This window comes from Corvus brachyrhynchos, unplaced genomic scaffold, assembly GCF_000691975.1.
Source record: "Corvus brachyrhynchos isolate BGI_N302 unplaced genomic scaffold, ASM69197v1 scaffold66, whole genome shotgun sequence".
Taxonomy (NCBI): Eukaryota; Metazoa; Chordata; class Aves; order Passeriformes; family Corvidae; genus Corvus; species Corvus brachyrhynchos.
The window spans coordinates 3650342-3672242 of record NW_008238440.1 but is presented as its reverse complement, the minus strand read 5'-3'; the positions used below and the strand labels follow the sequence as shown (position 1 = coordinate 3672242).

The window sequence follows — 21901 nt, the reverse complement described above, 5'->3', positions numbered from 1 at the left end:
CCGCGTTGGAAAAGGGCTGACTCTACCCCACCTCCGGCCGGGGCTTCCCCACACAAATGCCGGCATCGCTACGGGGTGGGGGGTCGGGAGTAGCCCCGCACCTGTGCGGAGATCCCAGTGCTGGCCAGGTGTTTCCGCTGAAAAGGCTTGTGTTTGTAGCACGGCAGCTGAGGGTTGTTGCCAGTTATTTATTAAGTCTTGGAGAAAAAAAAAAAAAGGCAGCGCTGAGACATATGATAAACATATTGTGGCCTAAAGCAATCTGTGAGTTGACGGGAGTGTAAAAAAGCAGCTACTGTGTGTGTAACTGCAAGAGCTTCGTCTGTTGATCGGTGACGAACACCCCAGCGCCGCTTGCTATTTACATCTGTGTGCTCACGGGAAAGACTGGCGAAAAACAAACCCCCAAAACAGCTACTGAACCACGACCCCCGATACTAAACCGTGGCTTACCGTTCTTCTTCTTTTTTTTTTTTTGGCAACTGAGCTGCATCTCCCTGACAATCATTTGTGTTGATGGCAGAAATGCTGACAAAGCCCTAACAACAGGTATCTGACAGGTGTCCTTACACTGCTGGGTGCTGAGCACCCTGTGAGGAGAGAAATATGGCTCAGGTTTGAGCTCTAGGCACTCTGCTGTGCCAAGAACATTTTATTCTGTTATCTGACCTAATTAAACATTAAAAGCAACTGTGTACTCAAAAATGTCCCCAGCTGTGGAGGGCAATTGATTGGCAATCTGTTTTCTTGCGTGTGCAGGAAAAAAAAAAAATCCAACAAACCATGTAAATGTGCAGAACAAGACCTGAAAAACAAATGTTAGGCATGGCAGAGGCAGTCCACATCCACGTAGACATACGTAAGCTAACACCACCACCCTTGGGAGTCAAGTGCTCTTTTCTGTGTTCACATCTTTCATTACACTTTTTGCCCATCTCCTAAACAAGTTGTTGTCACGTGTGGTGCTTGTGGAACAAGTTACATTTCACCTGTAGCCCGCAGGTGTGTGACGGTCGAAGGCACCGCTTGCAGCTGCGTGTCCTGGTGCAGCCCCTTGCTGCTCCCGCTCACACAGGGCCCTCGGCACCAGCAGCGAGCACTTCCCAGCAAATGTGCCCTGGCTCTGAGCGGGATCAAAGCAGCAGCTCAAGTCCCTGTCCCATTCAAGCCATGGCCTCTGGTAAAGTTGTCATACACAGACACAAACTGTGCCGTCAGCCATGTCACATGGACACATCCCTGCCAAGATCAAAGAGAGGTTCCTCCCACAGGGCACATGGAGACCACCTTTAACTTGAGGCTTCATCTGCCTCACCAGGGATGAAGTTTGTTTGTGGCAGTGGGCATCTTGTGACCTGCTGCCCTCAACTGTACTGGTGCAGAGCTCATTCAGTCGTTCCTGGGGCCTGTACGAGGCTGTTCTCTCCTGTTACTGCCGACTTTTGTAAGGTTGTCTTCCTGAGAAACTGGGAGCAATGCTCTGTGTGCTGTGTGCCACTGCAAGCAGGAGAAGCTCCTTGACAGCTTGGAAGGTAGGTCCATCAGAGCACATGTAAAGAAAATGTACTCTGGTTTAAGGGTGTCCTGTTTTGGTTTTCTTTTTTAATCGTACAACATTAGATAGCATTATCATTAATCTAACAGTGGCTAGGACATACTGGGAAGCCCTGCCTGTGTGCTCATGCAAGGAAGCATTTTGGGCAGGTATCCTTACAGCAGGAACTGCAGAGCTGAAGCTACAGCTCACACTTACAGCAACAGTGTCCTTCTGTAGCTCTGTCCTTCTGAGCCACAAATCTGCCCTTTTGAGGCGGCTCAGTTCTGTGCTGCTTCTTCTGCCAGCAGGTAGCAGGTTTCTGCACTAAGTCTATTGGTACAGAAGTCATGAAAGCATGTGCTTTGTTGAGTATGCACTCATGGGAAAAACATACTGCAGAGTCTAAGGAAACAGCCCATTTTAGTAAGCAGTGTGGATCAAATGATAAAAATCACTTACTGTTTGAAAGCTTATGCTTGATAAGTAACTCCTGGGCCAGAGCATCCTGGTACCGTGTTCCCATCTCAGACCTGCTGCAGGGGCAATGCTCCTGGCTCCCTCTTCACTAGGGAGTTGTACTTCTGTCACATGCATGAAGAACATCACATTTATCTGCAGTACAGCCCCAGGTGTGGACCATACAGGTGGAATAAATATGCTTGCAGTGGTACACGGCACAGAGAGCATTGCTGCATTTCTCACAGAGGACCGTCTGTACCAGGCTGTGCAAACAAAAAGAGTGGAGTTAAAGCTGCTGTTGCTGTACTAAGTAGCCCCATCATTCTCCTCACTTTTAGATACATGAAAATCCAAAGTATTGGGTAGTTCCAGCTTGACAATCCTGATGTGGTTTTCTCCCCACATAATTTTCCATATACTTGCTTGATTATAACAACCATCAGTAACGTGTATATACTGCAAAAAGACTGACACTTCTGCAACTAAGAGCACAAGAGCTATGAGAGCGTTATAAAAGCTGAACTTCATTTCATGGTTTGGTGTGGTTATCCTTATGCCTGATTTTAAGTTATTTCAGTAAATCAGATATTAAGTAAAGCCAGCTGCTTCTGTTAAATAAAATCCATTGTCTAAGACTCAGAGGGAGCAAAATAGCCAGGTGGAGTTATTGATCTGTGAATATCAGCTGGCCAGGCCTCCCAAGAGCACTCCTGTTCCTTGTAATTGCCAGCGTCTACAAGGGAGCACTGCCCAGGCCAGCAGGCAGGGAGACCTGCTGCTCTGCTAGGCTTTGCTTCCCGAGCTGCAAACAGTTTATTACCAACAAAGCAGGGAATCTGTCAGTGTAAGAACTCCCCGTGGAAAAGTCAGCTCGGTTGAAGACAATGGCAAAAATCCCATTACTTGTGTTGTGGTGTGTGTGTGTTATATCAGACCTGACACAATGCAGGAGGGAGTTCTTTGTCTCACTTCATCAACTGAACAATTTGAAGCTGCTCCACAGATTTGCCTACTGAACTGGATGCTACCTGCTTTTTTGCAATTTCCTTCTTTGTCTCCAGCATTAAGAAATCAATGAAATTATATGACATCCACAAGGTAACTGTTTTCCGCTTTTAAAATGGATCGGTTTCTTGGTAAGGAACATAAATGATTATTCTTTTATCTCTGGTGTGTTTTAAACCTGATGAAAAAAACTCAAACCCAAACAAACACAAAACCCCCAAAAACTTTGTGAAATTAATTCAAAAAATTATGCTAAGAAGTGTTTTTATTTTGGGGTGGGAGACTGAAGCTTTGATTTTCTTTGAAGTGGTAGCTGTATTGGGTTTATATTGCTTTGTTTTGCATGTTTGGATCCTGTATGTTAATTTGTGTTGCAATACTTTTAAGTAGACGCAAAATTTTTGGAATATGAAGTTTGGATATTAATATGTATTTGGACTTGGGTGATTTGTTTGCAAATCTCTCTGCTCCGACCTGTTTTTTAAAATTCTCATTTGCAATTGATTGCAGCTTCTAAAAATTGTAATTCTAGAGTGTGTTTTAGGGCACCATCTTCTGGCAGACAGCACACACTGTATTTGAATGGCTGCCCTCGCTAGGCACAACTATTTAAAATATTTCTGACTAACACCACTCTGCAGGCTTACAGGTCATTTCTCCTTCTAAATCTGCAATAAAACACTATTTAACATTTTTTACATTCTTCTTATTCACTGCAACTGCAGCTATTCACTGTGCTGCACAAACATAGCTTGGGACAGACCCTGTAAAATTCCAGTCACAACAGGCGCTTTGTGAACGTGCTGGGGCAGACAGACAACATCTGTCCAAGCACTTATGATTAATGCACCATATATGTATCTTATTTCTTTTATAGCTTCATCTTCCACTTCTTACATATTTCAGATAACCACACTTCTGTCCAGTACAGTTTATAGGCTCATACTTTGGAGGCTGCACAGGGCACTGGCCATCATTCCTTGCACTCACAGGTCACAGTCACTGTATATTCCAATGCAATCAGTTAGCAAATACTACAGTTGCATAAATCCACATTTTATTTGGCCAGCTCAGTTAGCAGTGCACTCACTTAGTACTTTTAAGGAGGTCTGAAGTTACATAGCTTCTGATTTCAGAGGCTTGGAGGAGCTACAATTTCTCTTGATATGATAAAAAAGAAAGTCCTGATTACAGTACTGCAAATCTTCATCCAGCAGAGGAATCAGAGAGCCCTAGTGCACTGAATAAAGAATAGAAACACTGCATGAGGGTCAGGCTGCCAGACACATGCCCTGCTCTGCTCTGGTGGTGAAAAGTATCAGCCTGACTGTATGCGCCTCTTTATAGCCATTAAAGAAATGAGGCAGGCTACGAGCACTGACCTCCTGACCTGGCAACACAACGCACTTCAGCTGTGATGAGAAGGATCATTTCAGAAGGAAGAGGACATTGATTTGTTAAGAACACCACTTACATTTACATTTCATTGTATTTTCCATATAAAATGGTATTATAGAGGTATCACTTGTTAACTGAAAATAATGCAAAATTTGCAAGGATAGAGCTGTTCCATAAGCATGACTAGTGAAGCCTGGTCTCTGTGTTCCAGCATCCTCTGCACTCTCCAGCTTGTAGCTCCTCTCCAAATCCCCAATAATGCTTCAGTCCGATGAGCCCTGTGTCCCACAGAGCTCTGGCCCTGCACTTACCCAGCAGCAAAGGTGTCAGTCCCACACCTCCAAAGCCAAAGTGCTACCACAGAAGCTCCTGGGGGTCTGTCTCTTCTTATCTCCAGCCACTGCCTCAGTATTGCGGGGATGGAATTGCTTAACGTTTGCAGGTAGCTTCAAGTGCTGCTGAATAAGTATCTTTTCTTTTGGAAATTGTTCTGCAAACTTCTTCTTTTTGTGTGAGTGAAGGAGTCTGCTGATGAGAGAGATAAAGGTAACATGTATCTAAACAGCAACTTCCTTCTTTTAATATAACAGATATCAAGCTATATCTACAAGTACATGTATTTACTTCATCCTGTTCCTCCCTTACAAGCATCAAGGCCTCCAAATCAAAGCATTGCCTCTCCCTCACGTACATTTGTCTGCAGGTATAAGCTCCCTGTAGTCATTCTGCTTAGGCACTAGCCCAGAAATAATCTCAGGCAAGCAAAAACCAGATAACTGACTTGTGTACGATTTGCTGTATTATCCTGATCCTAGTTCCTGCTTTGTTGCACATTCTGTATTTTAGATGCACAAAATGGAGGGCTTCTTGTCCTTATAGCTGCAAAGAAAATGAACAAATATCCCTACCTATAGGCACAGAAACAGAACAACCCCAAATTTATTTTCCTTAATTCTGTGTTTATTCAGTTTTCTAATCAAAATTTAAAATTTGGGGGCAGTAGAAGTAAGCTTGAAGCAGATATCAATGGTATCTACAGACTGAACACAAGCTGATTTGATCTTCTGAAGTCTAATAAATGGTTAGCAAGAGGTCTTTGTTGTAAAGGTCAGAACTTGAAATGGCACATCAATCTGCTCCCAGCTGTCAGAGTCCAGAGGCCAGGAAAGGATGCACCTCTCTCTGTGGTTCAACGATGGAAGGGTTTCATAAAGTAAAGCTGAAATGTCACATAGAAACACTACAAACACTAAATGATCATCTACAAGTTACAGTGGCTCTTTAGAAAATGGGCATCTGTCACCAGGGCCCCTGAGTTCTTTCTCCTGAATGGTTATCATTTGCCTCATCAAGGTGATTCTCTAGATGCTTTGGGAATTCCTTCACCCTCCCTCAGAACAGCTTAATGAATCTCTGGTTAACTGCTGTCAGTCATAAATGGTCAATATTTCTTTCCATGCTCTGCTGCAGAAAAGGGATATTGAATTAAAAGCATGCAGACACTAGGTACACTCTGTAATAGTCTGTATTTTCTTGTCCATACATGGCACTCAAATTCACCAAGTAAATTAAAAATGCATCAAGAATTGTTTCTATAAAAGCCGCCAGAAAAGCTTATCTGCATTAGAGAATTTTGCTTGACTATAAACAAACAACTTGAGAACTGTGACAGCAGAGCCAATTTATATCACTGCAAATAGCAGTTTGTAGACTGATTTAATGAGCTGAGCTCAAAAACTGTAAGTGGAGACAGAGCCTGCATTAGGTTGCCAAGCCAAAGCCCTGGGAAGAATTTTTCCTCCATTTTAACATTTAGATCTTGTGCCTTCCAACTATATTCCTTCCATATGACCATTACTGCTATTAGGAGTTGAACAAATTGTCATTTGAAAAATTGAAGTTTAATTACTTGAGAGCTTAATTAATGCTTCAATTGATAATTTTTTCTAAAGAGCAAGAGAAAGTTTAAGTTGGAAATTCTACATTAATATAGTGTTGGTGACCAGTAGCCTCATACTCCACCAGTTCTGAAAAGCAGCTTTTCATTTCCCACAGCAGCAGCTTGCATTCAGTGGCTCATTCTGTATTACCAAACTTCAAAAGAACTGATTAGAACAGCCAAGAGCCTGTCCCATGTTCTGTGGGAGCAGCCCATGTAAAGGAAATACATTAAAAATCCTTCAAAGCATGTGACAAGAGGGATCCAGGAGCTTTCTCTGCCCCTCCAACTCCTCCCTACCCAGGCACGAGCAGCACAGCTGCACCTCCTAAATACCTCACCCTGTAGTTGCTTGTGCAGTTCCATTCTGGCCGTTCATGCTGTAAACCAAATTATGACACATGGTTAAGAACAAAAAACAAGTAATAACCTAAGGAGAAGCCAGGGGGAGTGACAAGAGGGATCCAGGAGCTTTCTCTGCCCCTCCAACTCCTCCCTACCCAGGCACGAGCAGCACAGCTGCACCTCCTAAATACCTCACCCTGTAGTTGCTTGTGCAGTTCCATTCTGGCCGTTCATGCTGTAAACCAAATTATGACACATGGTTAAGAACAAAAAACAAGTAATAACCTAAGGAGAAGCCAGGGGGACAGAACAGAACCACACCTCCCCCCCCCCGGCCCCCATTTTTTTCACCCCTGAATCTCTCAGTGACATTTCAGTCCAGCTCATACAGCACTCAACTTCCAACTCACTAACACTTTCAACTTCAGTAAAACTACTGCAGTAAGTTACCAGAATTACACCCTCTACTGTTGTTTTTTAAAAAAAGTTAGAAATTAAATAAACCACTAATTTTATTTTTAATAAAGCTTAAAACCAAAATATGTCAGCCCTAATTTTTGGAAGGTGTCATTAGACATGAAATTCTAGTGCTTCAGCTGTTTATGGCAAGAGGTTTTCCACTGTAGCACTGAAATCCTTTCTGCACCACCTCTTATTTACGTCTTTACCTCTGCCTTCACTCCTGCCAGCCGAGCAGCAGCTAACTCAAAAGGATGTCACTGTGAACTATTATGCCTCCAAACAAGCCACTGCAATATGACTGTTACTACACTCCCTAAAAGAAGAAATAAAACATTAATTGCGTCTGAGAAGCTGTTTTGTACAGCATTGGCAATTTTAACACAATGATGAGCTGGCCTTTGCTTTTTAACATTCTCCTTCTATAAAATTCACATTTGCTTTACAATTCACTCAATCTGCAAACTGTAACAGAATAAATCCTGCTGCTCAACTGCTGTGCTCTGTAAGGCTCACTGCACACTCACCTATGAATGGGAGCAGTTTTGGTTCCCTGGCATGAAAGTGGGAGATTATTTTGGTACAGTGACAGAAATGGCCAATTAATGCATTCTGAGAACCAACACTGACACTTCTGAGTTACCAACACAAATGCAGTAGGTTTTAAGACACTAGTTCTAAACATTACACTTTTGTCCTACACACAAAGTGTAATGTATAAAGATCAGAGCTTTCTTCATTCTGAAGGCATGAGGTGGTGAAAGCATGTGTGTGGTGGTGCAACTGCTGCAGCTCACGAGCCCAAGAACTGATTGTCCAAGAAAAAAAACATTCACAAAAGTTTTATTAAAAAAATTCCCCTTTCACCTCAAACAAGTGAAGCTTAAGTTCTGTACTACTAGGTTATGTTTAGAAAAATGGAAATAATACAGTAATTTTTGAAGGCTATACATTGTAAAATCCCATAAGTCAGCATAATCTTGGACTGTGCAAGCAAATATAGCAAGTACTTCAGATGTTATTTATTTGGTCCATCAGATGTACAGTATAGTAGTAGTATCTGAGTTTACAAAACATCAAATATAAATAACCTGAAACTGTAACAATACACAAAAATTTGCTTCTTACATTGACATACCAGGCAGTACGAGCTGAAAAACTGGAGTAAATTAACAGTTTTACAGTAATGTACATAGTGCCAGCTGATGTTTAAGAACACTGTTAAAACATGGCACTAATTTGCTTTGTTGGATTTTCTTCTTTACTTGTTCAGGGTGTGAAAAATGTTTAGGACTAGGCTAAAAATGTTTTTCTTCAAGCATCTGTGATTCTGTGAATGCTGGAGGTGAAGCAGTCACACTTAAAACAGCCTCAGAAAGGGATAAGCAAATGTGCAGGCAGGCCACTGCTGGGAAACTTCAAAAGTAATCACTGAAAAATAAAAAATGTAGTTGCTTAAAATCTGGGCATCTGATGATGGCCCTTTTCTGAACAAAAGTAGGGGTTTTTTTGTCCTGTTGGATGATACCTAAAAGGTATTTACACAAAAATACCATGCTGTTTTCGTGACTGTTTAGGTAAATACTTATCTGTAAGTATTCATAGACTATGTTTCTACTACATTTACTATATGGAGTACGGAAAAGACTTCTGAAAAGAGTCTACTGATACGACAGCTTTATCATCATGAGAAACAGACACAAATTATTTAAGCCAGTGATTTGGTATCCACTTTGAACCAAGGCCTTAGAGTTAGTCTAGTTCTGGACATTTTTCACATCCCACCACAATTTGCTGTTGCAGTATGACATTATGTGAATCACTTTGTCAAGGGGCATTTGGAGGTTCCCCCAAATGCTCTTCATCTTGCTCTTAGCTCAGCACACGCTCTTCGCCCCGACACACTCGCACCCTTTCTCCTCGAGTTTTCTCTTGAGGCTCCTGTTCTCCTCCTCCCCAACACTGCTGGAAGCACCTTCATCCTCAGACTCCACGATCATGAGGTCGTCTTGCTCCTGCTCAGCGCGCGCTCTCTTGGCCCCCACGCACTCACAGCCCTTCTCCGCTTTCCTCTTGCGGCTTTTGTTCTCCACATCGTCAGCATTGCTGGAAGTACCTTCGTCCTCAGAGTCAACAATCACCACATCATCCTGGTCTGGAGCTGCAAAAGAGGGGTTTGGAATTCAAATGGATACTGCAAAGACAGTCTACTCTCAAACCAGTTTTCACACATAAAATACTGGAGCATTCTTTATCCACATTCTTTACCATGCAACTGCAAGAGTATCTTAAATGTCCCTGAAATTACTATAAAATATGGTTTTCACACTGGTATTCCTTCTGCACCACAGGTGTGGAAAATACTGCAATAAGCCAAAAATATGGGAAATGCATTAGTTAGCAGGACTTTTTTTGCATGTACAAAACAGAAGAATTGCTGCTGTCTGCAGTAGTTGTTGGGAAAAGAAGTTTTACACACACCAAGCTGTAGAGCAGCCTCTCATTTCCCTACTGCACTCAGCACAACTCCCACAAGAGGCCACATTCCAGGAGAGAGAACTCACAAAGAGAGGGAGAAGTGGAAGGTTGAGCAGACTTACAGAGCTGAAGGATAACAGTGGATAGTATGTAAGGGAAAAGAGAACCCAATGTGAACTTTCAAGACATGTAATGGATTTTATTTGGGTTTAAACACAAATTCACTGTAAAAACTAACTTTATGCAGTTTTTAATATAATTTGAAGTAAATTTTAGCAATACTCTTAAAATTGAGTTTTCCCTCAAACAAGAGGCAAGGGACTACATACTTAGTGTCTTAAATCTGCACATATCTTACAGGCAAAGGAACACCAGGTAAATAATACAATTTCAAGGCATATGTACCATAAACTTTTGTGCCTTTTGTGCCTTCTGTAACAATTGTAAATGTGTATTTTTTTATTTAGTATGAGTTATACACAGAGGCAACTTAAATGCCTTTTATTTTGTATTGATGAAGCTAAATCATACAACTGAAGACAACTTTAATTGGACTGCACTAGTGAAAAACTGTTTTGTTTAATATTGATTACTGTTGATTACCTGTTGATGTTGAGGGTTGTGCTCCATCATCGCTACCATTGCTAATGTTCTTGGATGTTGGTTCTGATGGCTTAGGGCCAATTCTTTCAGGGGTATCACCAACAACTTCAAATTCTACATCTTTTTCTAGGTCTTCACTGCAGAAAAATACACATGCTTTTAAACAGCCAGAAAACAAACTCGTCTTTTACACAAAAAAAAAAAAAAATTCAAGTATTTGAGTACCCTGCAACTGTGACAAAATGAGAAAAACATATTGAAAAAGAGGAAAATCTGTTCAGTCCTCTCTTGTAATTTATGCTTTGTCTATTCTTAAACACTATTCCACCCAGTGCTATGAACTCAAAATGCTTAGGAATCAGAAAATCATTAGCTGAACTTCCCTTTCTTCCTTAACATCACCGCCCTACTCCCACTGAATGTGCAGTGTGCTCAGTTTCTGTGTATAATATGTCTATTACTTACCCAGGGTTAAATACACACCCCAGCTGTTTCAGAGTGACTTCTGAACACATGCAGTCAAGCAGAGGATCTATTATTCCAGCAGGCTGGGGTTTTCTTGCCTTTCTAAATTTTAGGGTTTTTTTAAAATGCCAGTTTCTTTCTTGTTGGTTGCCCCAAAAAATAATCTGTTTTTGCAATGTATTCTTATGTTGTGTAACAAAAAATTACTGAAATAAACCTCTTTCAGTTATTGTTGTAAAAAACAAAACCACAACAAAAGACTACAAAAAAGACACAAAACAAAACCAAACAAAACCCCTTAAACTATAATTTCTTAAAAAACAACAATTCCTCTTTTGCCTCTGTATTTCCTTTCAGCAGCTTAATCTGTGAACTTCATTCATGTACTTAAATTGTGAGTGAAAAATTCCCTGTGGAACTGTTCTATGTATACACACAAAAAATCCTTATTTCAGAATCCTTACCTATGAAGCACATTGATTAACAGTGTATAGTCCTGGAGGAAATCATCTGCTTGTAGTCGAGTGCCATTTCGAATTCCAAAGTCTGATAATTTCCTGTGGTTATTTGCTACAAAAACAGTAAAAAGCCTGCAGTGTAGAGAGCTATTTATAAAGATCTTTACACCTGAATAAATACAGAGTACTCCAGAACTTTTATGTAGGAACATAAGATTAACACGTATTAGCTCTATTTAAATTAAAAGCTGACATTTAAGCCTACTAGGAGTTAAAGCTACTTATGTTTGATTTATTTACTCCTCATGCCATCATGTTCAAGCACTTCACAATTACTGCATTTGAGAACGTTTTGGAGATGGTTTCTGGCATCATGAACAGAGCACTATCTAAGAAGCAGAAAATGAAGGGGGCTTGCAGGCAGATACCTGTTCCTGAAAGGAATCCTGACACGCCAGCTGAGAAGTGCTTTGTTCAGGAAAGCTGAGCTGGACAGCTTGCACACAATACCACTGGCTATCCTCAAGCCACTTGAAATACTTGCAAATCCAGTTCTCTTCAAATACTAGTCCACAGGGTGAACACAGCAATGTCTGCTATACATATATTCTGTATGGTGTCCTCCAAGGTTTGATGTACTCTTATCCCAAGACCCTCAGGAGGCATACCTACCTTCTGTTTCACCTTCTTCTGAAGAGATAAGGATAGTTCCCTTTCCATCATCTATTTGTACATCTGGTGCTACCATAGCAAATTTTTCTTTCAGTATCTGAAAATACAAATATATTAAAATATATTCAATCAATCTCTGACTTTGAAAGATTTATTTAAAAAAGAACCTTGAATTATGTTTATTATTCTGGCTCATTTTCAGACATTTACTGAAAGTCTATACTTTTTTGTTCATTTCCATGAACAAAATGACTGTATTTTTGAGGTCTGATATCTACAGGTTTATGTATGCTGGAAAGTTTTTTAGAATACTTCATAAAATGACAGAATTATGAATCAATAGTGACTACAACTGTAATGTAGCTACTGAACTTTCAACTGAAATACAAATTTAGTTTTTTGCTCTCAGATATTAACAGGCTTTAAAACCACCAAAATTTGCAAAATGCAAACATTCTTTCACAAGACATACAACACACATGGGCAAGAAGCATAGTGGCTATCAGCTCTTCTTGCAGCTGAGAGAAATGGAGAGTAAATAGGAGATGCTCAGTCAAAATATATTGAGCAAATACCTTATTTTAATAATTTACAGTATTAGGTTCAAAATGAAATGTAACTATAGCTCAAGATTTACCTTGTCCTGGAGTGTCAACACAGTAACTTTGTGTGTGTTAAGTTTCACAGTCACTTCTGGCTTACTTGCACATACATAACAATTAGGATTTGGTGGATCCAAAGCACAAGGAACCAGTAACTTCTTCCTGGGATTTGGCTGCTTGTTCAGAAAAATCTTGAGGACAGACAAGAAGAAACCAAGTTATTCTCTAAGTACCAGCAGGTCTAAAGCCTGTTTTCCTGCAGATTTCTTCTCCTGGTCTCACAAGCTGTCCTGTTCCCTAATCCCCTCTGCTTTGCCTGCTGAGCAGGAGTCTCACACAGCCAGTCCACCCCATGCTGACTGCCCAGCTCCTGCCCAACACCCATAACACCAAATAACCACAGTGCAAATTATGGCAGCCTGGTTCTCTCTCCTACCCAGCAGCAAATTTTTATTGTCATAGGAATTTAACGATCCTTAAGACCTGCACTTCTCTCTTTCCATTGTGACTGAAAGTTCCCAGCATATTCAGAATCTACTCAAGTGACAAGTGAGAGACAGCAAAACTACACAGAGTAGTCAATGAATGTTAAATGGAACTTTTAAACAAATAATAAACAGCAAGAAAGCAAAAGCGTTTTATTCCCACTTACCGTTCTACACTGATCTATCTTCCCCGATAAAATCTTCAAACCCTCCAGCACGATCAGCCCAGCTATCACTGCATTGGTAGTAGCTATAGCTGGGATAATATTTCCTGCCATTGCTGCAAAATAAACAAGAGTTGGCAGACTTTTAACAGCAAAAGAAAACAAGATTATAATTTAAATGAAACAATGTTACATTTTATCCTTACACTTGATATCAAATCTGCTCTTCATATTCATTCCAAAAACATGCATCCTGAGGTTTGCAGCAGAAGTGACGAAATCCATGGCAGAAGGGTCATCCTAACAAGAAGTTATTACAAAAAGCATTTAAAAATCAGATTACTCATTGGAAAGAGTTTGCAACACATGGTTCCTAAAACCTTAAAATCCGGAATTAAAAAGTAAAAAGTCTGTACAGTATTTAATTTTGAAGTCCATATACTTCCTCTTTCAGATGGTGTACTCGGAGCAGTAATACTTTAAATACTACCTACAATTTCTAAACATATGTATTTTAGTACCAAGTTAGTATATTATTCGTACTAATAAAATGCCTTGTGTGTTACAAAAATGTTTAAATCCTAAGTCTTACAATGTTTCAAACATTTTCAACATTGAATTTCAACACCGAATCAGCTGTTTCAAACATTGGGTGTTTCAGAGATAAGAATTTTTACTATTGGTCATAGTAATATTTTACTATTTTTCCCCCTCCCATATTTACAGACTACTTTTTTTCTTATGCCAAATGATAACTGACTGGAAGTGATCCTGTGTGTGGTGATAAAAGAGAAAATTCTTGTCTTCTTCAACAGAACTTGTATTGCACACCCATCATCAGCTGATTGCTCATAACCTCAGCAGAACCTCAGCTACTGACCACTGGCTTAGAGCATGTTTTGGAGAGAGGTAAGAAGGGAAAAATAAAGTTGCATTATTAAAATATTTTCAAAAATCAAAATATGACAAATACTTGTGAATTTGTGCTTTTATAAGCTGGAGAATTTGGTGAATTAAGTTATTTCACGCCACAGCAGTTAATCCTTGCCCTCAATGAGTCACACAAGACAGTGTTTAAAGAATGTATTTGTTGATGTATTGAAAGTGTTTCCATGAGGTGCCAGATAGTTTTGTTCTAAGTAGTACTATTTTGGAAGGAAACTGAATGAGCCCAACTAATATTTGTACTACACACGTAGAGTTTATATGCAGCAAACTAACCTTATCCCAAATAAGTGCTTCTCCATCAGCCTTCTCAGCCAGGTGAAGGCTCAGGGTTTTAACACTCTTTGAAAACAGGTCTGCATAGCTCCTGACATTGAGAACCTGCTGATCCTTCAACACTGCAGAGCTCTCATTCTGCTGGTCAGATATGTTTTGCTCTTTGGGAAAAAAAAGAAAAAAAAACCCTAAGATCAGGAATAATTGTAAGTTCCATAGAAGTTCTCTCAAATAACTTTCCAATTTCAGCAAAATTAAGTATTTTCTAAAGTGGAGAACAATATCCTTAACCTACAGTAGCCCTAACATATTACAACAAATCCACATTTAAAACTGCAACTACAGCTATGGCATCAGTCACCTAAACATGCACAAATTACAGCAAATGTAAATTTCAAACAAATTAAACTTTGAGAGATAAATCTATCAGTGCTTATGGCAAGGTGTCCTAGAATAAGCTGACATGTAATTTTGTTAAATGTGTATTTTGTACAGCCAATACTGAGTATCTAAAATAACAACTGAAAAACAGTCTTAAAAAAAAAAGTTATCTTTACAGAGAAAAATTTGAAATCTTCAGGAACTGTAAAGAATTAATATATTCATTATCAGTACTCAACCGTGACAGTAAAAAAATGTACATATCACAGAGATGCCTTAATAAACAGCAGGTGTGATTTACAAATGTTCAGTAGGAGGAGGGATAGTTACCTTGCTTTTGTACCTCAGTCCAGTCCAGTGGCACTGGAGGCTTTCTTTTCCTCCACAGCTTATCCATTGTCAGCAGGTATCTAATGTCATCTTTGAAAAGCTAGGAAACATAAAAAAAAAATTTTAAGTGGAAGGGGAACAAAAAAAAAGACACTGAAAAATCAGCATTACATTGATGAGGTTTTGATTTTCTCTTTGACAGTATATTCAACTACATAAAAACAGTCTAAAAACTTATTCCCCACTCTCTAACACCCATGTCATGAGCAGACACAGTTCTGATTAACCTGGGGAGGAGTAAAGTGAAAAATCAAGAAACAGTAATCTAAACAGTGGTTTCACCTGTCTACTGAAGCCATCCCTACCGCTCTTTGTATGCCCTCTCTGAGACACGTGAATGAACATGCCAATGAATTTCCAAAGAAAATTATTACTACCTATGAACATTACTCCTCTAATTATCCACTTTCAGTAACTATTTAGAACAAAAACTCCTAAATCAGTTTGTTTTCTCTTATGCCAGAGCCTGATGATGCACAGATGACTGATAGCTTTTAGATCCTCAGACTGGTTCTGATTATGCCCAGTGCAATTCCAGAGGTGACACAGACCCTCTCCCATTAAAAGTAATTGCAATGGAGTTTTGTCTGCAGAGGAGGCAAGCTGCTGCAGCCATCTGTGCAGATGCAGGTGGAATCCTGTAAAACAAGCAAGAGACCAACACAACAGCAAAACTGGTGGATATCATAACATGATCACATAATTGATAGCTAGCATTAAACATCCAAGCTGGGGTTTGATTTAACTTTACAGCACCTCATACATTTCAAATAAAGACATTTGGATAAAGAAGATACCTTAGTAAAAAGTTTGACAGGATCATAGCCAGTTGATTTAGCCCACTCCTTAGTTGAAACACGTTTAATCTCACCATCTTCATTGGATGCTAGTGCTCTGGCTTCTGCTTCTGCTGGCTCCCCTATTAATAAAGTGATAACCAGTATTTTAAATTAAAAAAAAAAAAGAAAAAAAAAAAGAAATCCCATCCAAATATTACCCCGTGTCAATTGCCAAAATTATGCAGGGACCATAAAATGGCTTTATTGCACCCAACAAAAGCTGAATTAGGTACAGTGTCCCTGTTCCTCTTTGCCTCTGCAACTGCAACTCACTGATTTAAGTTAGTAGCACCCAACTCCTTTATTTGCAGAAACAATGAAAAACTGTTTCCCATTAATTTTCTCCACATTATGATGTGACTTCATAAATGTCTTACCACCCCTTTTTAGTTGTCTCTTTTTCTGGCAGAGTCTTAGTTTGGTTGGGATTTCAAAACAAACAAACAAAAATTTCCGTTTCCGACCTCTGATTCTTTTTATACAAAAAATTCTCTAGAAAGATGCTAATAATTTTCTTTCTTTCCCAGTCACATTCAACAATTGCTATCATGATTTCTAATAAGCAGGTTGATGTTTTCATAAAACTATCTATTAACATTTTGACTGAATGAGAAAGATCAACTCAGAGATCATAACATGATGCGTAAATTTGTGAATGTTTCCCACCTTTCACCAATGCATCATTTGCATTATTTCATATTTCTCTGCCTCATGTATCATTGCCCAGTCATTCTATATTGTGAAGCTTTCTACTACTTTTTGCAGCTATTCCTCACCTTTTTTATTTTGAGTGACTTTGTTCAATCATCCATGCTGAACAGCACACATCTCCCATCTGGGACTCCTCTCACCACCATTTATCATTCAAGTAGTTTAGCCACTTCAGGATCTTCAGCCTTTTTTGTCCCTGTGGTTGCTTATCTCCCTCAGGTTCCCCTCAACAGTTTTTGAATCTCCCCCTGCACATTCAGAACAGTCTACACCAGATACACTTTCCAGAAGTTTGCTGATTCCTTCCAAGGACCCACAGAGCCGTGCAGGGCACGACTTCCCTTTATAAAGGTTGCCTTGACTCTTCCCTGGATATCCTGGTTTGGGCTGGGAGAGAGTTAATTTTTTTTCTAGCAGGTGGTCTGGTGCTGTGTTTTGGATTCTGCAAGAGAACAATGCTGGTAACATTGCTGATGTTTTAGCTGCTGCCAAGAGGTTACTCCAAGTCAAGGACTTTTCAGTTTCCTGTACTCTGCCAGTGAGCAGGAGCACAAGGAGCTGGGAGGGAGTAGAGCCAGGAGAGCTGACCTGAACTGGCCACTGAGCTGGGATATTCCAGACCTCAGAATGTCCTGCTCAGCACATAAACTGGGGGAGTTGGCGGGGAGGGGCTGATCTCTGCCTGGGGACTGGCTGAGCATCCATTGGCCAGTCTGCAACTGTGTCACTTGTTTGTCTTTATTCCCCCTCTCTGTTTACTCCAATTATAATAGCACTAGTATTACATATTTGTTTGTTTCCATTGTTAGCTTTTCTTACCCCAGCCTGTGAGGTTCACTTTTTGTGTGGCTCTCCCTGCTCTGGGCGGGGCAGGGAGCGAGGGCTGCGCAGTGCCCAGCTGCCAGCTGGGTCAAACCCGGCCACTGTGTGACCAAGGCACCCTGACCATGGGCAGTCTGGCACTGCAGACACCAGGCTACAGCTCGCACCTCCTACAAGTGCCCTGGTGTCTTTACTTAAAGAAGTGGCATCGCACCTGCTACCTCTCGAGTACTTCAGCAGCCATTGTTTTAAGTGACTTTATATTGCCACTCTTTTTAAGACTCACCTATTTCATTCTGGATTTCCTGTAGAAACAACCTGTTCAGTGATCACTATCTGATGTTCAAAGAATTTGAAGAGTTGAAGGATCCTCTAAGCTCCCCCTCCCAAGTCCATTCATCTATCAAAGGATCCAAAAGAAGCAACCAACAATGATGCTTATTCACCTCATAGTAACTATGACTACTGTCCTTACAGAAAAATACTGAATAGCTATAAAAATATCACTCAAAATGGGCATATTTCTCATGTAGATTAATGCTGGAGTGCTGCAGGCTAGAAGAGTTCAAACATAATTTCTGCAGTTCCTTGCAAACCCTCAGCTAGGAGTGGAAAATGCAGAGAGACTACAAATATCACTCAGTGTTCTGTTCAAAATACAAGCCTCCCAGAGGCCAGAAACAGAATCTTCTTTAAAGAAAAGGAGCTGAACTCTCTAACCTTAATAAATGTACAGAAAGGAGTCATAATCTCTGAAACAGAACATTTTGGTAACAGGGTAAACCACCAGCTTATATCACACTCACAGGCAGCTTCAGGATCAGCTCTGTCAGGTGAGACTTCTTGATCAGCATCTTCTTCTCCAAACAACTGGCTATGTAACAATGAAGAACAACAACAAGACTAGAATTTCAGCATATCTGGTTAAAGACTCAAATATTTGCTAATGGATACATATTCATTTGAGGATTTTGCTGTCAGACTGCCACATCATACATTGTTTTTAAACTGCTGGGATTCATCACACGTGGACTTAACACTGACAACACAAAATGCCCAATACAAGAATGAATTTAGCAAAACATTTTTCTGTATAATTCACTCAACAGTTCACCCAATATTTAGTCTAATATTTACACTGCAGTACTAAATGCATTTTTAGAACCTGGGGGATATCCAAGATTCCAACAAACTTTATACTTGTTAAAACATGCATTAAACTGAAAAATGTGCTTACTTCATATGAAGATGACGAATAAAGCAACCTCAACCTACACTGCTGTGCCAAACTACTCTGCCAGATTTTTTGTGCTATTAGAGCAAGGCCTAAATACTAATCAACCTTCCATCTTTATAACAACCCCAGAACCCAGGTCAAGGAACTTGGGGTTTTCACCATAATCTCTTTAAATTAATTTAAAATTAATTTAAAATATACATTATAATAAATATAAAAGTGTGTCAATTTTATTTCTCTCTCTGTAGGTTTAGAAACCAGAAGAATGAACCATAGTACCTATTAAAAAAAAAATCACTTACTTGAACAAATACTTAGCCCACACAATGCAGTGGATAGGCTCCGAGGGTGTATTTCGGATTGTGCAGCCTGGGAACGTTTTCTGAGTTGGTTTAGGCTGACATTCATAACATTCTGTCACTCCCTGGTGAAAAATGAAGCATTTACTTGTCACTCTGAGATGGCTACTGATAGTTTAGGCTACTAAGAGATGAACTGTAACTCTATCTCCAAACACCCACTCCTTGTTGTCTAAAATAGCCAAGGACAAGAGTAACACCCCACCTAACCTTTTTGATAACTGTGACTTGTCCAAGGTAGCCTGCAGTTCCACTCTCTATAAGAGGAATATCAGCAGCCAGACACATCCTGTTCACATGGTTACGGGCAGCTGTAAATCAAGAGGGTTTTAAAGAAATAATTTGAATAGTTAAGAAAAAAAAAAGTTTTTACTTCTCCAAATTCAAACTAGCATCCTAGGCAAACATTTATCCTTAATCTGCCTTGTTTCTTTATAGAGCACTACACCATTTTCACAAAGTCCAGTTTCCCATTCTCACAAGATGTAGTGACATTAATAAACACAGCAAACTCAACTGACTAAAGCTACACTGAACCCACAATACCCATCAGTTCCCATGAAGCAGAAATTAGCAGTTAACATTTACTTTCAAAACACCTGCAGAAACATCAGCCACCCTTTCAAGTTTCTAGCAAAGCACACAAGGCTTAGTCCAACTGCAGAGGGGTTAAGAGGATACTTGTTACTCATATGACACTGCAGCAAGGAACAAGCAACATCTGCAATATAAAATCATAGTGAAAACTTCACCTCTGTTATCCAGAGCATTCATAACCAACGTAAACTGGCGGAAGAACTCTACGTTATAGTCAGGGCTACAGAAAACAAAAACAACATTTCAAATGGCACAAAGTTGTTGGTTATATCTGCACAAGAGAAACTCTACACATGCAACCGATGTTCGTGTGATAAATTACACATATTATAAATTTAGCTACCCTTTAACTGCCCCATTTGTCTTCTGCCCATTTTAAAGCTGGGTGAAAGCATGAATTTATGCTGCTGGAAGGAAGCTACTGCAATTAGTACTAATTTGACCAATGAAACAGGCAGACAAGGAAAAGTGATTAAACTACTCTGACCTAATGAGTAAATTGGCTGAGCTGTGGTAACTGACCTTAAAAACCATCAGCTGTGGCTAAAACATGCACACTGTAATTACCACAGCTCATCAGACTGTGCATAATTCATTGTACTGTGATAGCTCCATTGGTTTGACTGTGTGTCCATACCCTGAGGAGCCAACACATGGGACCTTAAATCTCAATACTTCAGTTATCTTCACATTGCATTTTTCTGACTTAAAGAAGAAGGTGGAAAAGAAGAGAGAGTAAAGAGGAAACAGGATTAGCAGTTTCAGGAAAAGGATGCAGTGAGTCAGTGTTTCACTGGCTAATGGCAACGTCAGAGTTCAAATCTTCATGATACAGAATATCCATTTTTTAGACATTGGGGCAAATATAAATGAAAACACGGGTAACAGCTAATGGAACCCTACATAATCTTGTACTCTACTCACTGGTTGCAGATCATAAAGACTAAATTTTAACAGCTTGGGGCATATATAAATAACAGTTACCTACACACACACAAAGGACTTAATTTTTTAAATCACAGACTTAACATTCGCATGTCTTTTAATTTAGTTATTGCTCAAGACATCGGGGCATCCTTACAGAGTAGAAACTTACATGGCAAATATAGCCAATAAAATGAAAAACAGACATAAACAAATGACTACAGCTTACTACCAGAGCTTAAAACCCATGCAAAAGCCACACTCCCACTCAGGTGTGTGGTAGTTCACATTTACAGCTATTTCTCCTTACTGAGGACGCTTTGTAAAATATCTTAAAGCACACCATTGTAGCATTTAAATAACACAGTACTTGCAAATCAAACATGTAATTAGAGCTTAAAACCAAACATACTTCATGATGCTATCATGGTAAGCTATAATATTAGCTTCTGGACAAAACTGTAACACGCTTTCCTTGGCAACCTAGAAACAAAACAAAAAAAAAGAAAACAAAAAAAACTTATTATTTCTTCCTTCCTTCTAAAAGACAGACTTGATACCAGCTGTGTATCGACTAAGTTGACTACCTTAAGAGATTTAAATACTTTAATAATGAAATGCTGTGGACAGCCACATTCAACCAACCAACACTTACCTCTTCCCAGCAGAAACTAAATTGTGACATGTTTCTAACACTATCCATAAAATAATACTGAGTAATGAGACTTGGGCTGACTTTTTCCTCACCTGTGATTTTGATCTTCCAACATGTTTCTTTTGAAACAGAAACTGTCTGTTGAGATTGCTGACATCAATAGTATCCAAATCAATCTATAAACACACAAGAGAGGCATTTCACTTTCACAGAAAGAGAAGGAACAAAACCATTAACGCAGTTTGAAGAAAAGACAATTGGCCAAAATGCAGAAACTTTGCAGACCCCTTTTCAGACCTTTTGGGTGTTACATCAGCACCACAGCAACTGAAAAGACACAAGTGGTCACCTAATTATCTTCAGGAATCCATACGTGATCAATCATTGCTGACAGGGGACCATGACAAAAGTGCAGGGCTACCACAACAAGCTTTCTGAAGAGAGTCCCTGCCAAAAACGCACGTGACTCTTGAGAGAGCTCCTCACAGCAGTGAGCAGAACGTCAACACCACCTGTCCTGCTTACACAGGATAAAGATTTTAGTGGCAGTTCCTGAGGAGCAAACTCAGGAGGGAAACTGCAGAAATCCATCTGCATGGGTCCAGCCAGCCTCTCCCTGCACTGCCCACCCTGAACACTGGCTCTGTGCTTCCCCAAGGCCCAGGAAAGGCTGCTCCAAATCAACTGGTCCTTCCA

General features: G+C 39.9%; 1 protein-coding gene across 1 annotated transcript; it reads right to left on the bottom strand.

Moving 5' to 3' along the window:
* Nucleotides 1-7968: 7968 nt before the first annotated feature.
* Nucleotides 7969-21590, bottom strand: UBA2 (ubiquitin like modifier activating enzyme 2). The gene is made up of 17 exons (XM_008635532.2): nucleotides 21579-21590; nucleotides 21298-21381; nucleotides 20963-21033; nucleotides 19782-19846; nucleotides 19240-19340; nucleotides 18973-19094; nucleotides 18240-18307; nucleotides 15859-15980; nucleotides 15002-15101; nucleotides 14291-14451; nucleotides 13276-13369; nucleotides 13073-13185; nucleotides 12456-12611; nucleotides 11819-11915; nucleotides 11153-11258; nucleotides 10224-10360; nucleotides 7969-9303 (listed from the first exon to the last, which is right to left on the bottom strand). The coding sequence occupies exons 1-17, from the start codon at nucleotides 21588-21590 to the stop codon at nucleotides 9020-9022; spliced, it is 1893 nt and encodes a 630-aa protein (XP_008633754.1). The 3' UTR covers nucleotides 7969-9019.
* Nucleotides 21591-21901: the final 311 nt, after the last annotated feature.

Bases quoted from the DNA above. Each gene is read 5' to 3' on its own strand.
- UBA2 (XM_008635532.2), bottom strand. The intron at 11,916-12,455 runs GTAAATCTTGAG...TTGTATTTTCAG, and splicing joins TGTTGACACTCCAGGACAAG to ATACTGAAAGAAAAATTTGC. The intron at 9,304-10,223 runs GTAATCAACAGT...CCTCTTTTGCAG, and splicing joins ACAACCCTCAACATCAACAG to CTCCAGACCAGGATGATGTG.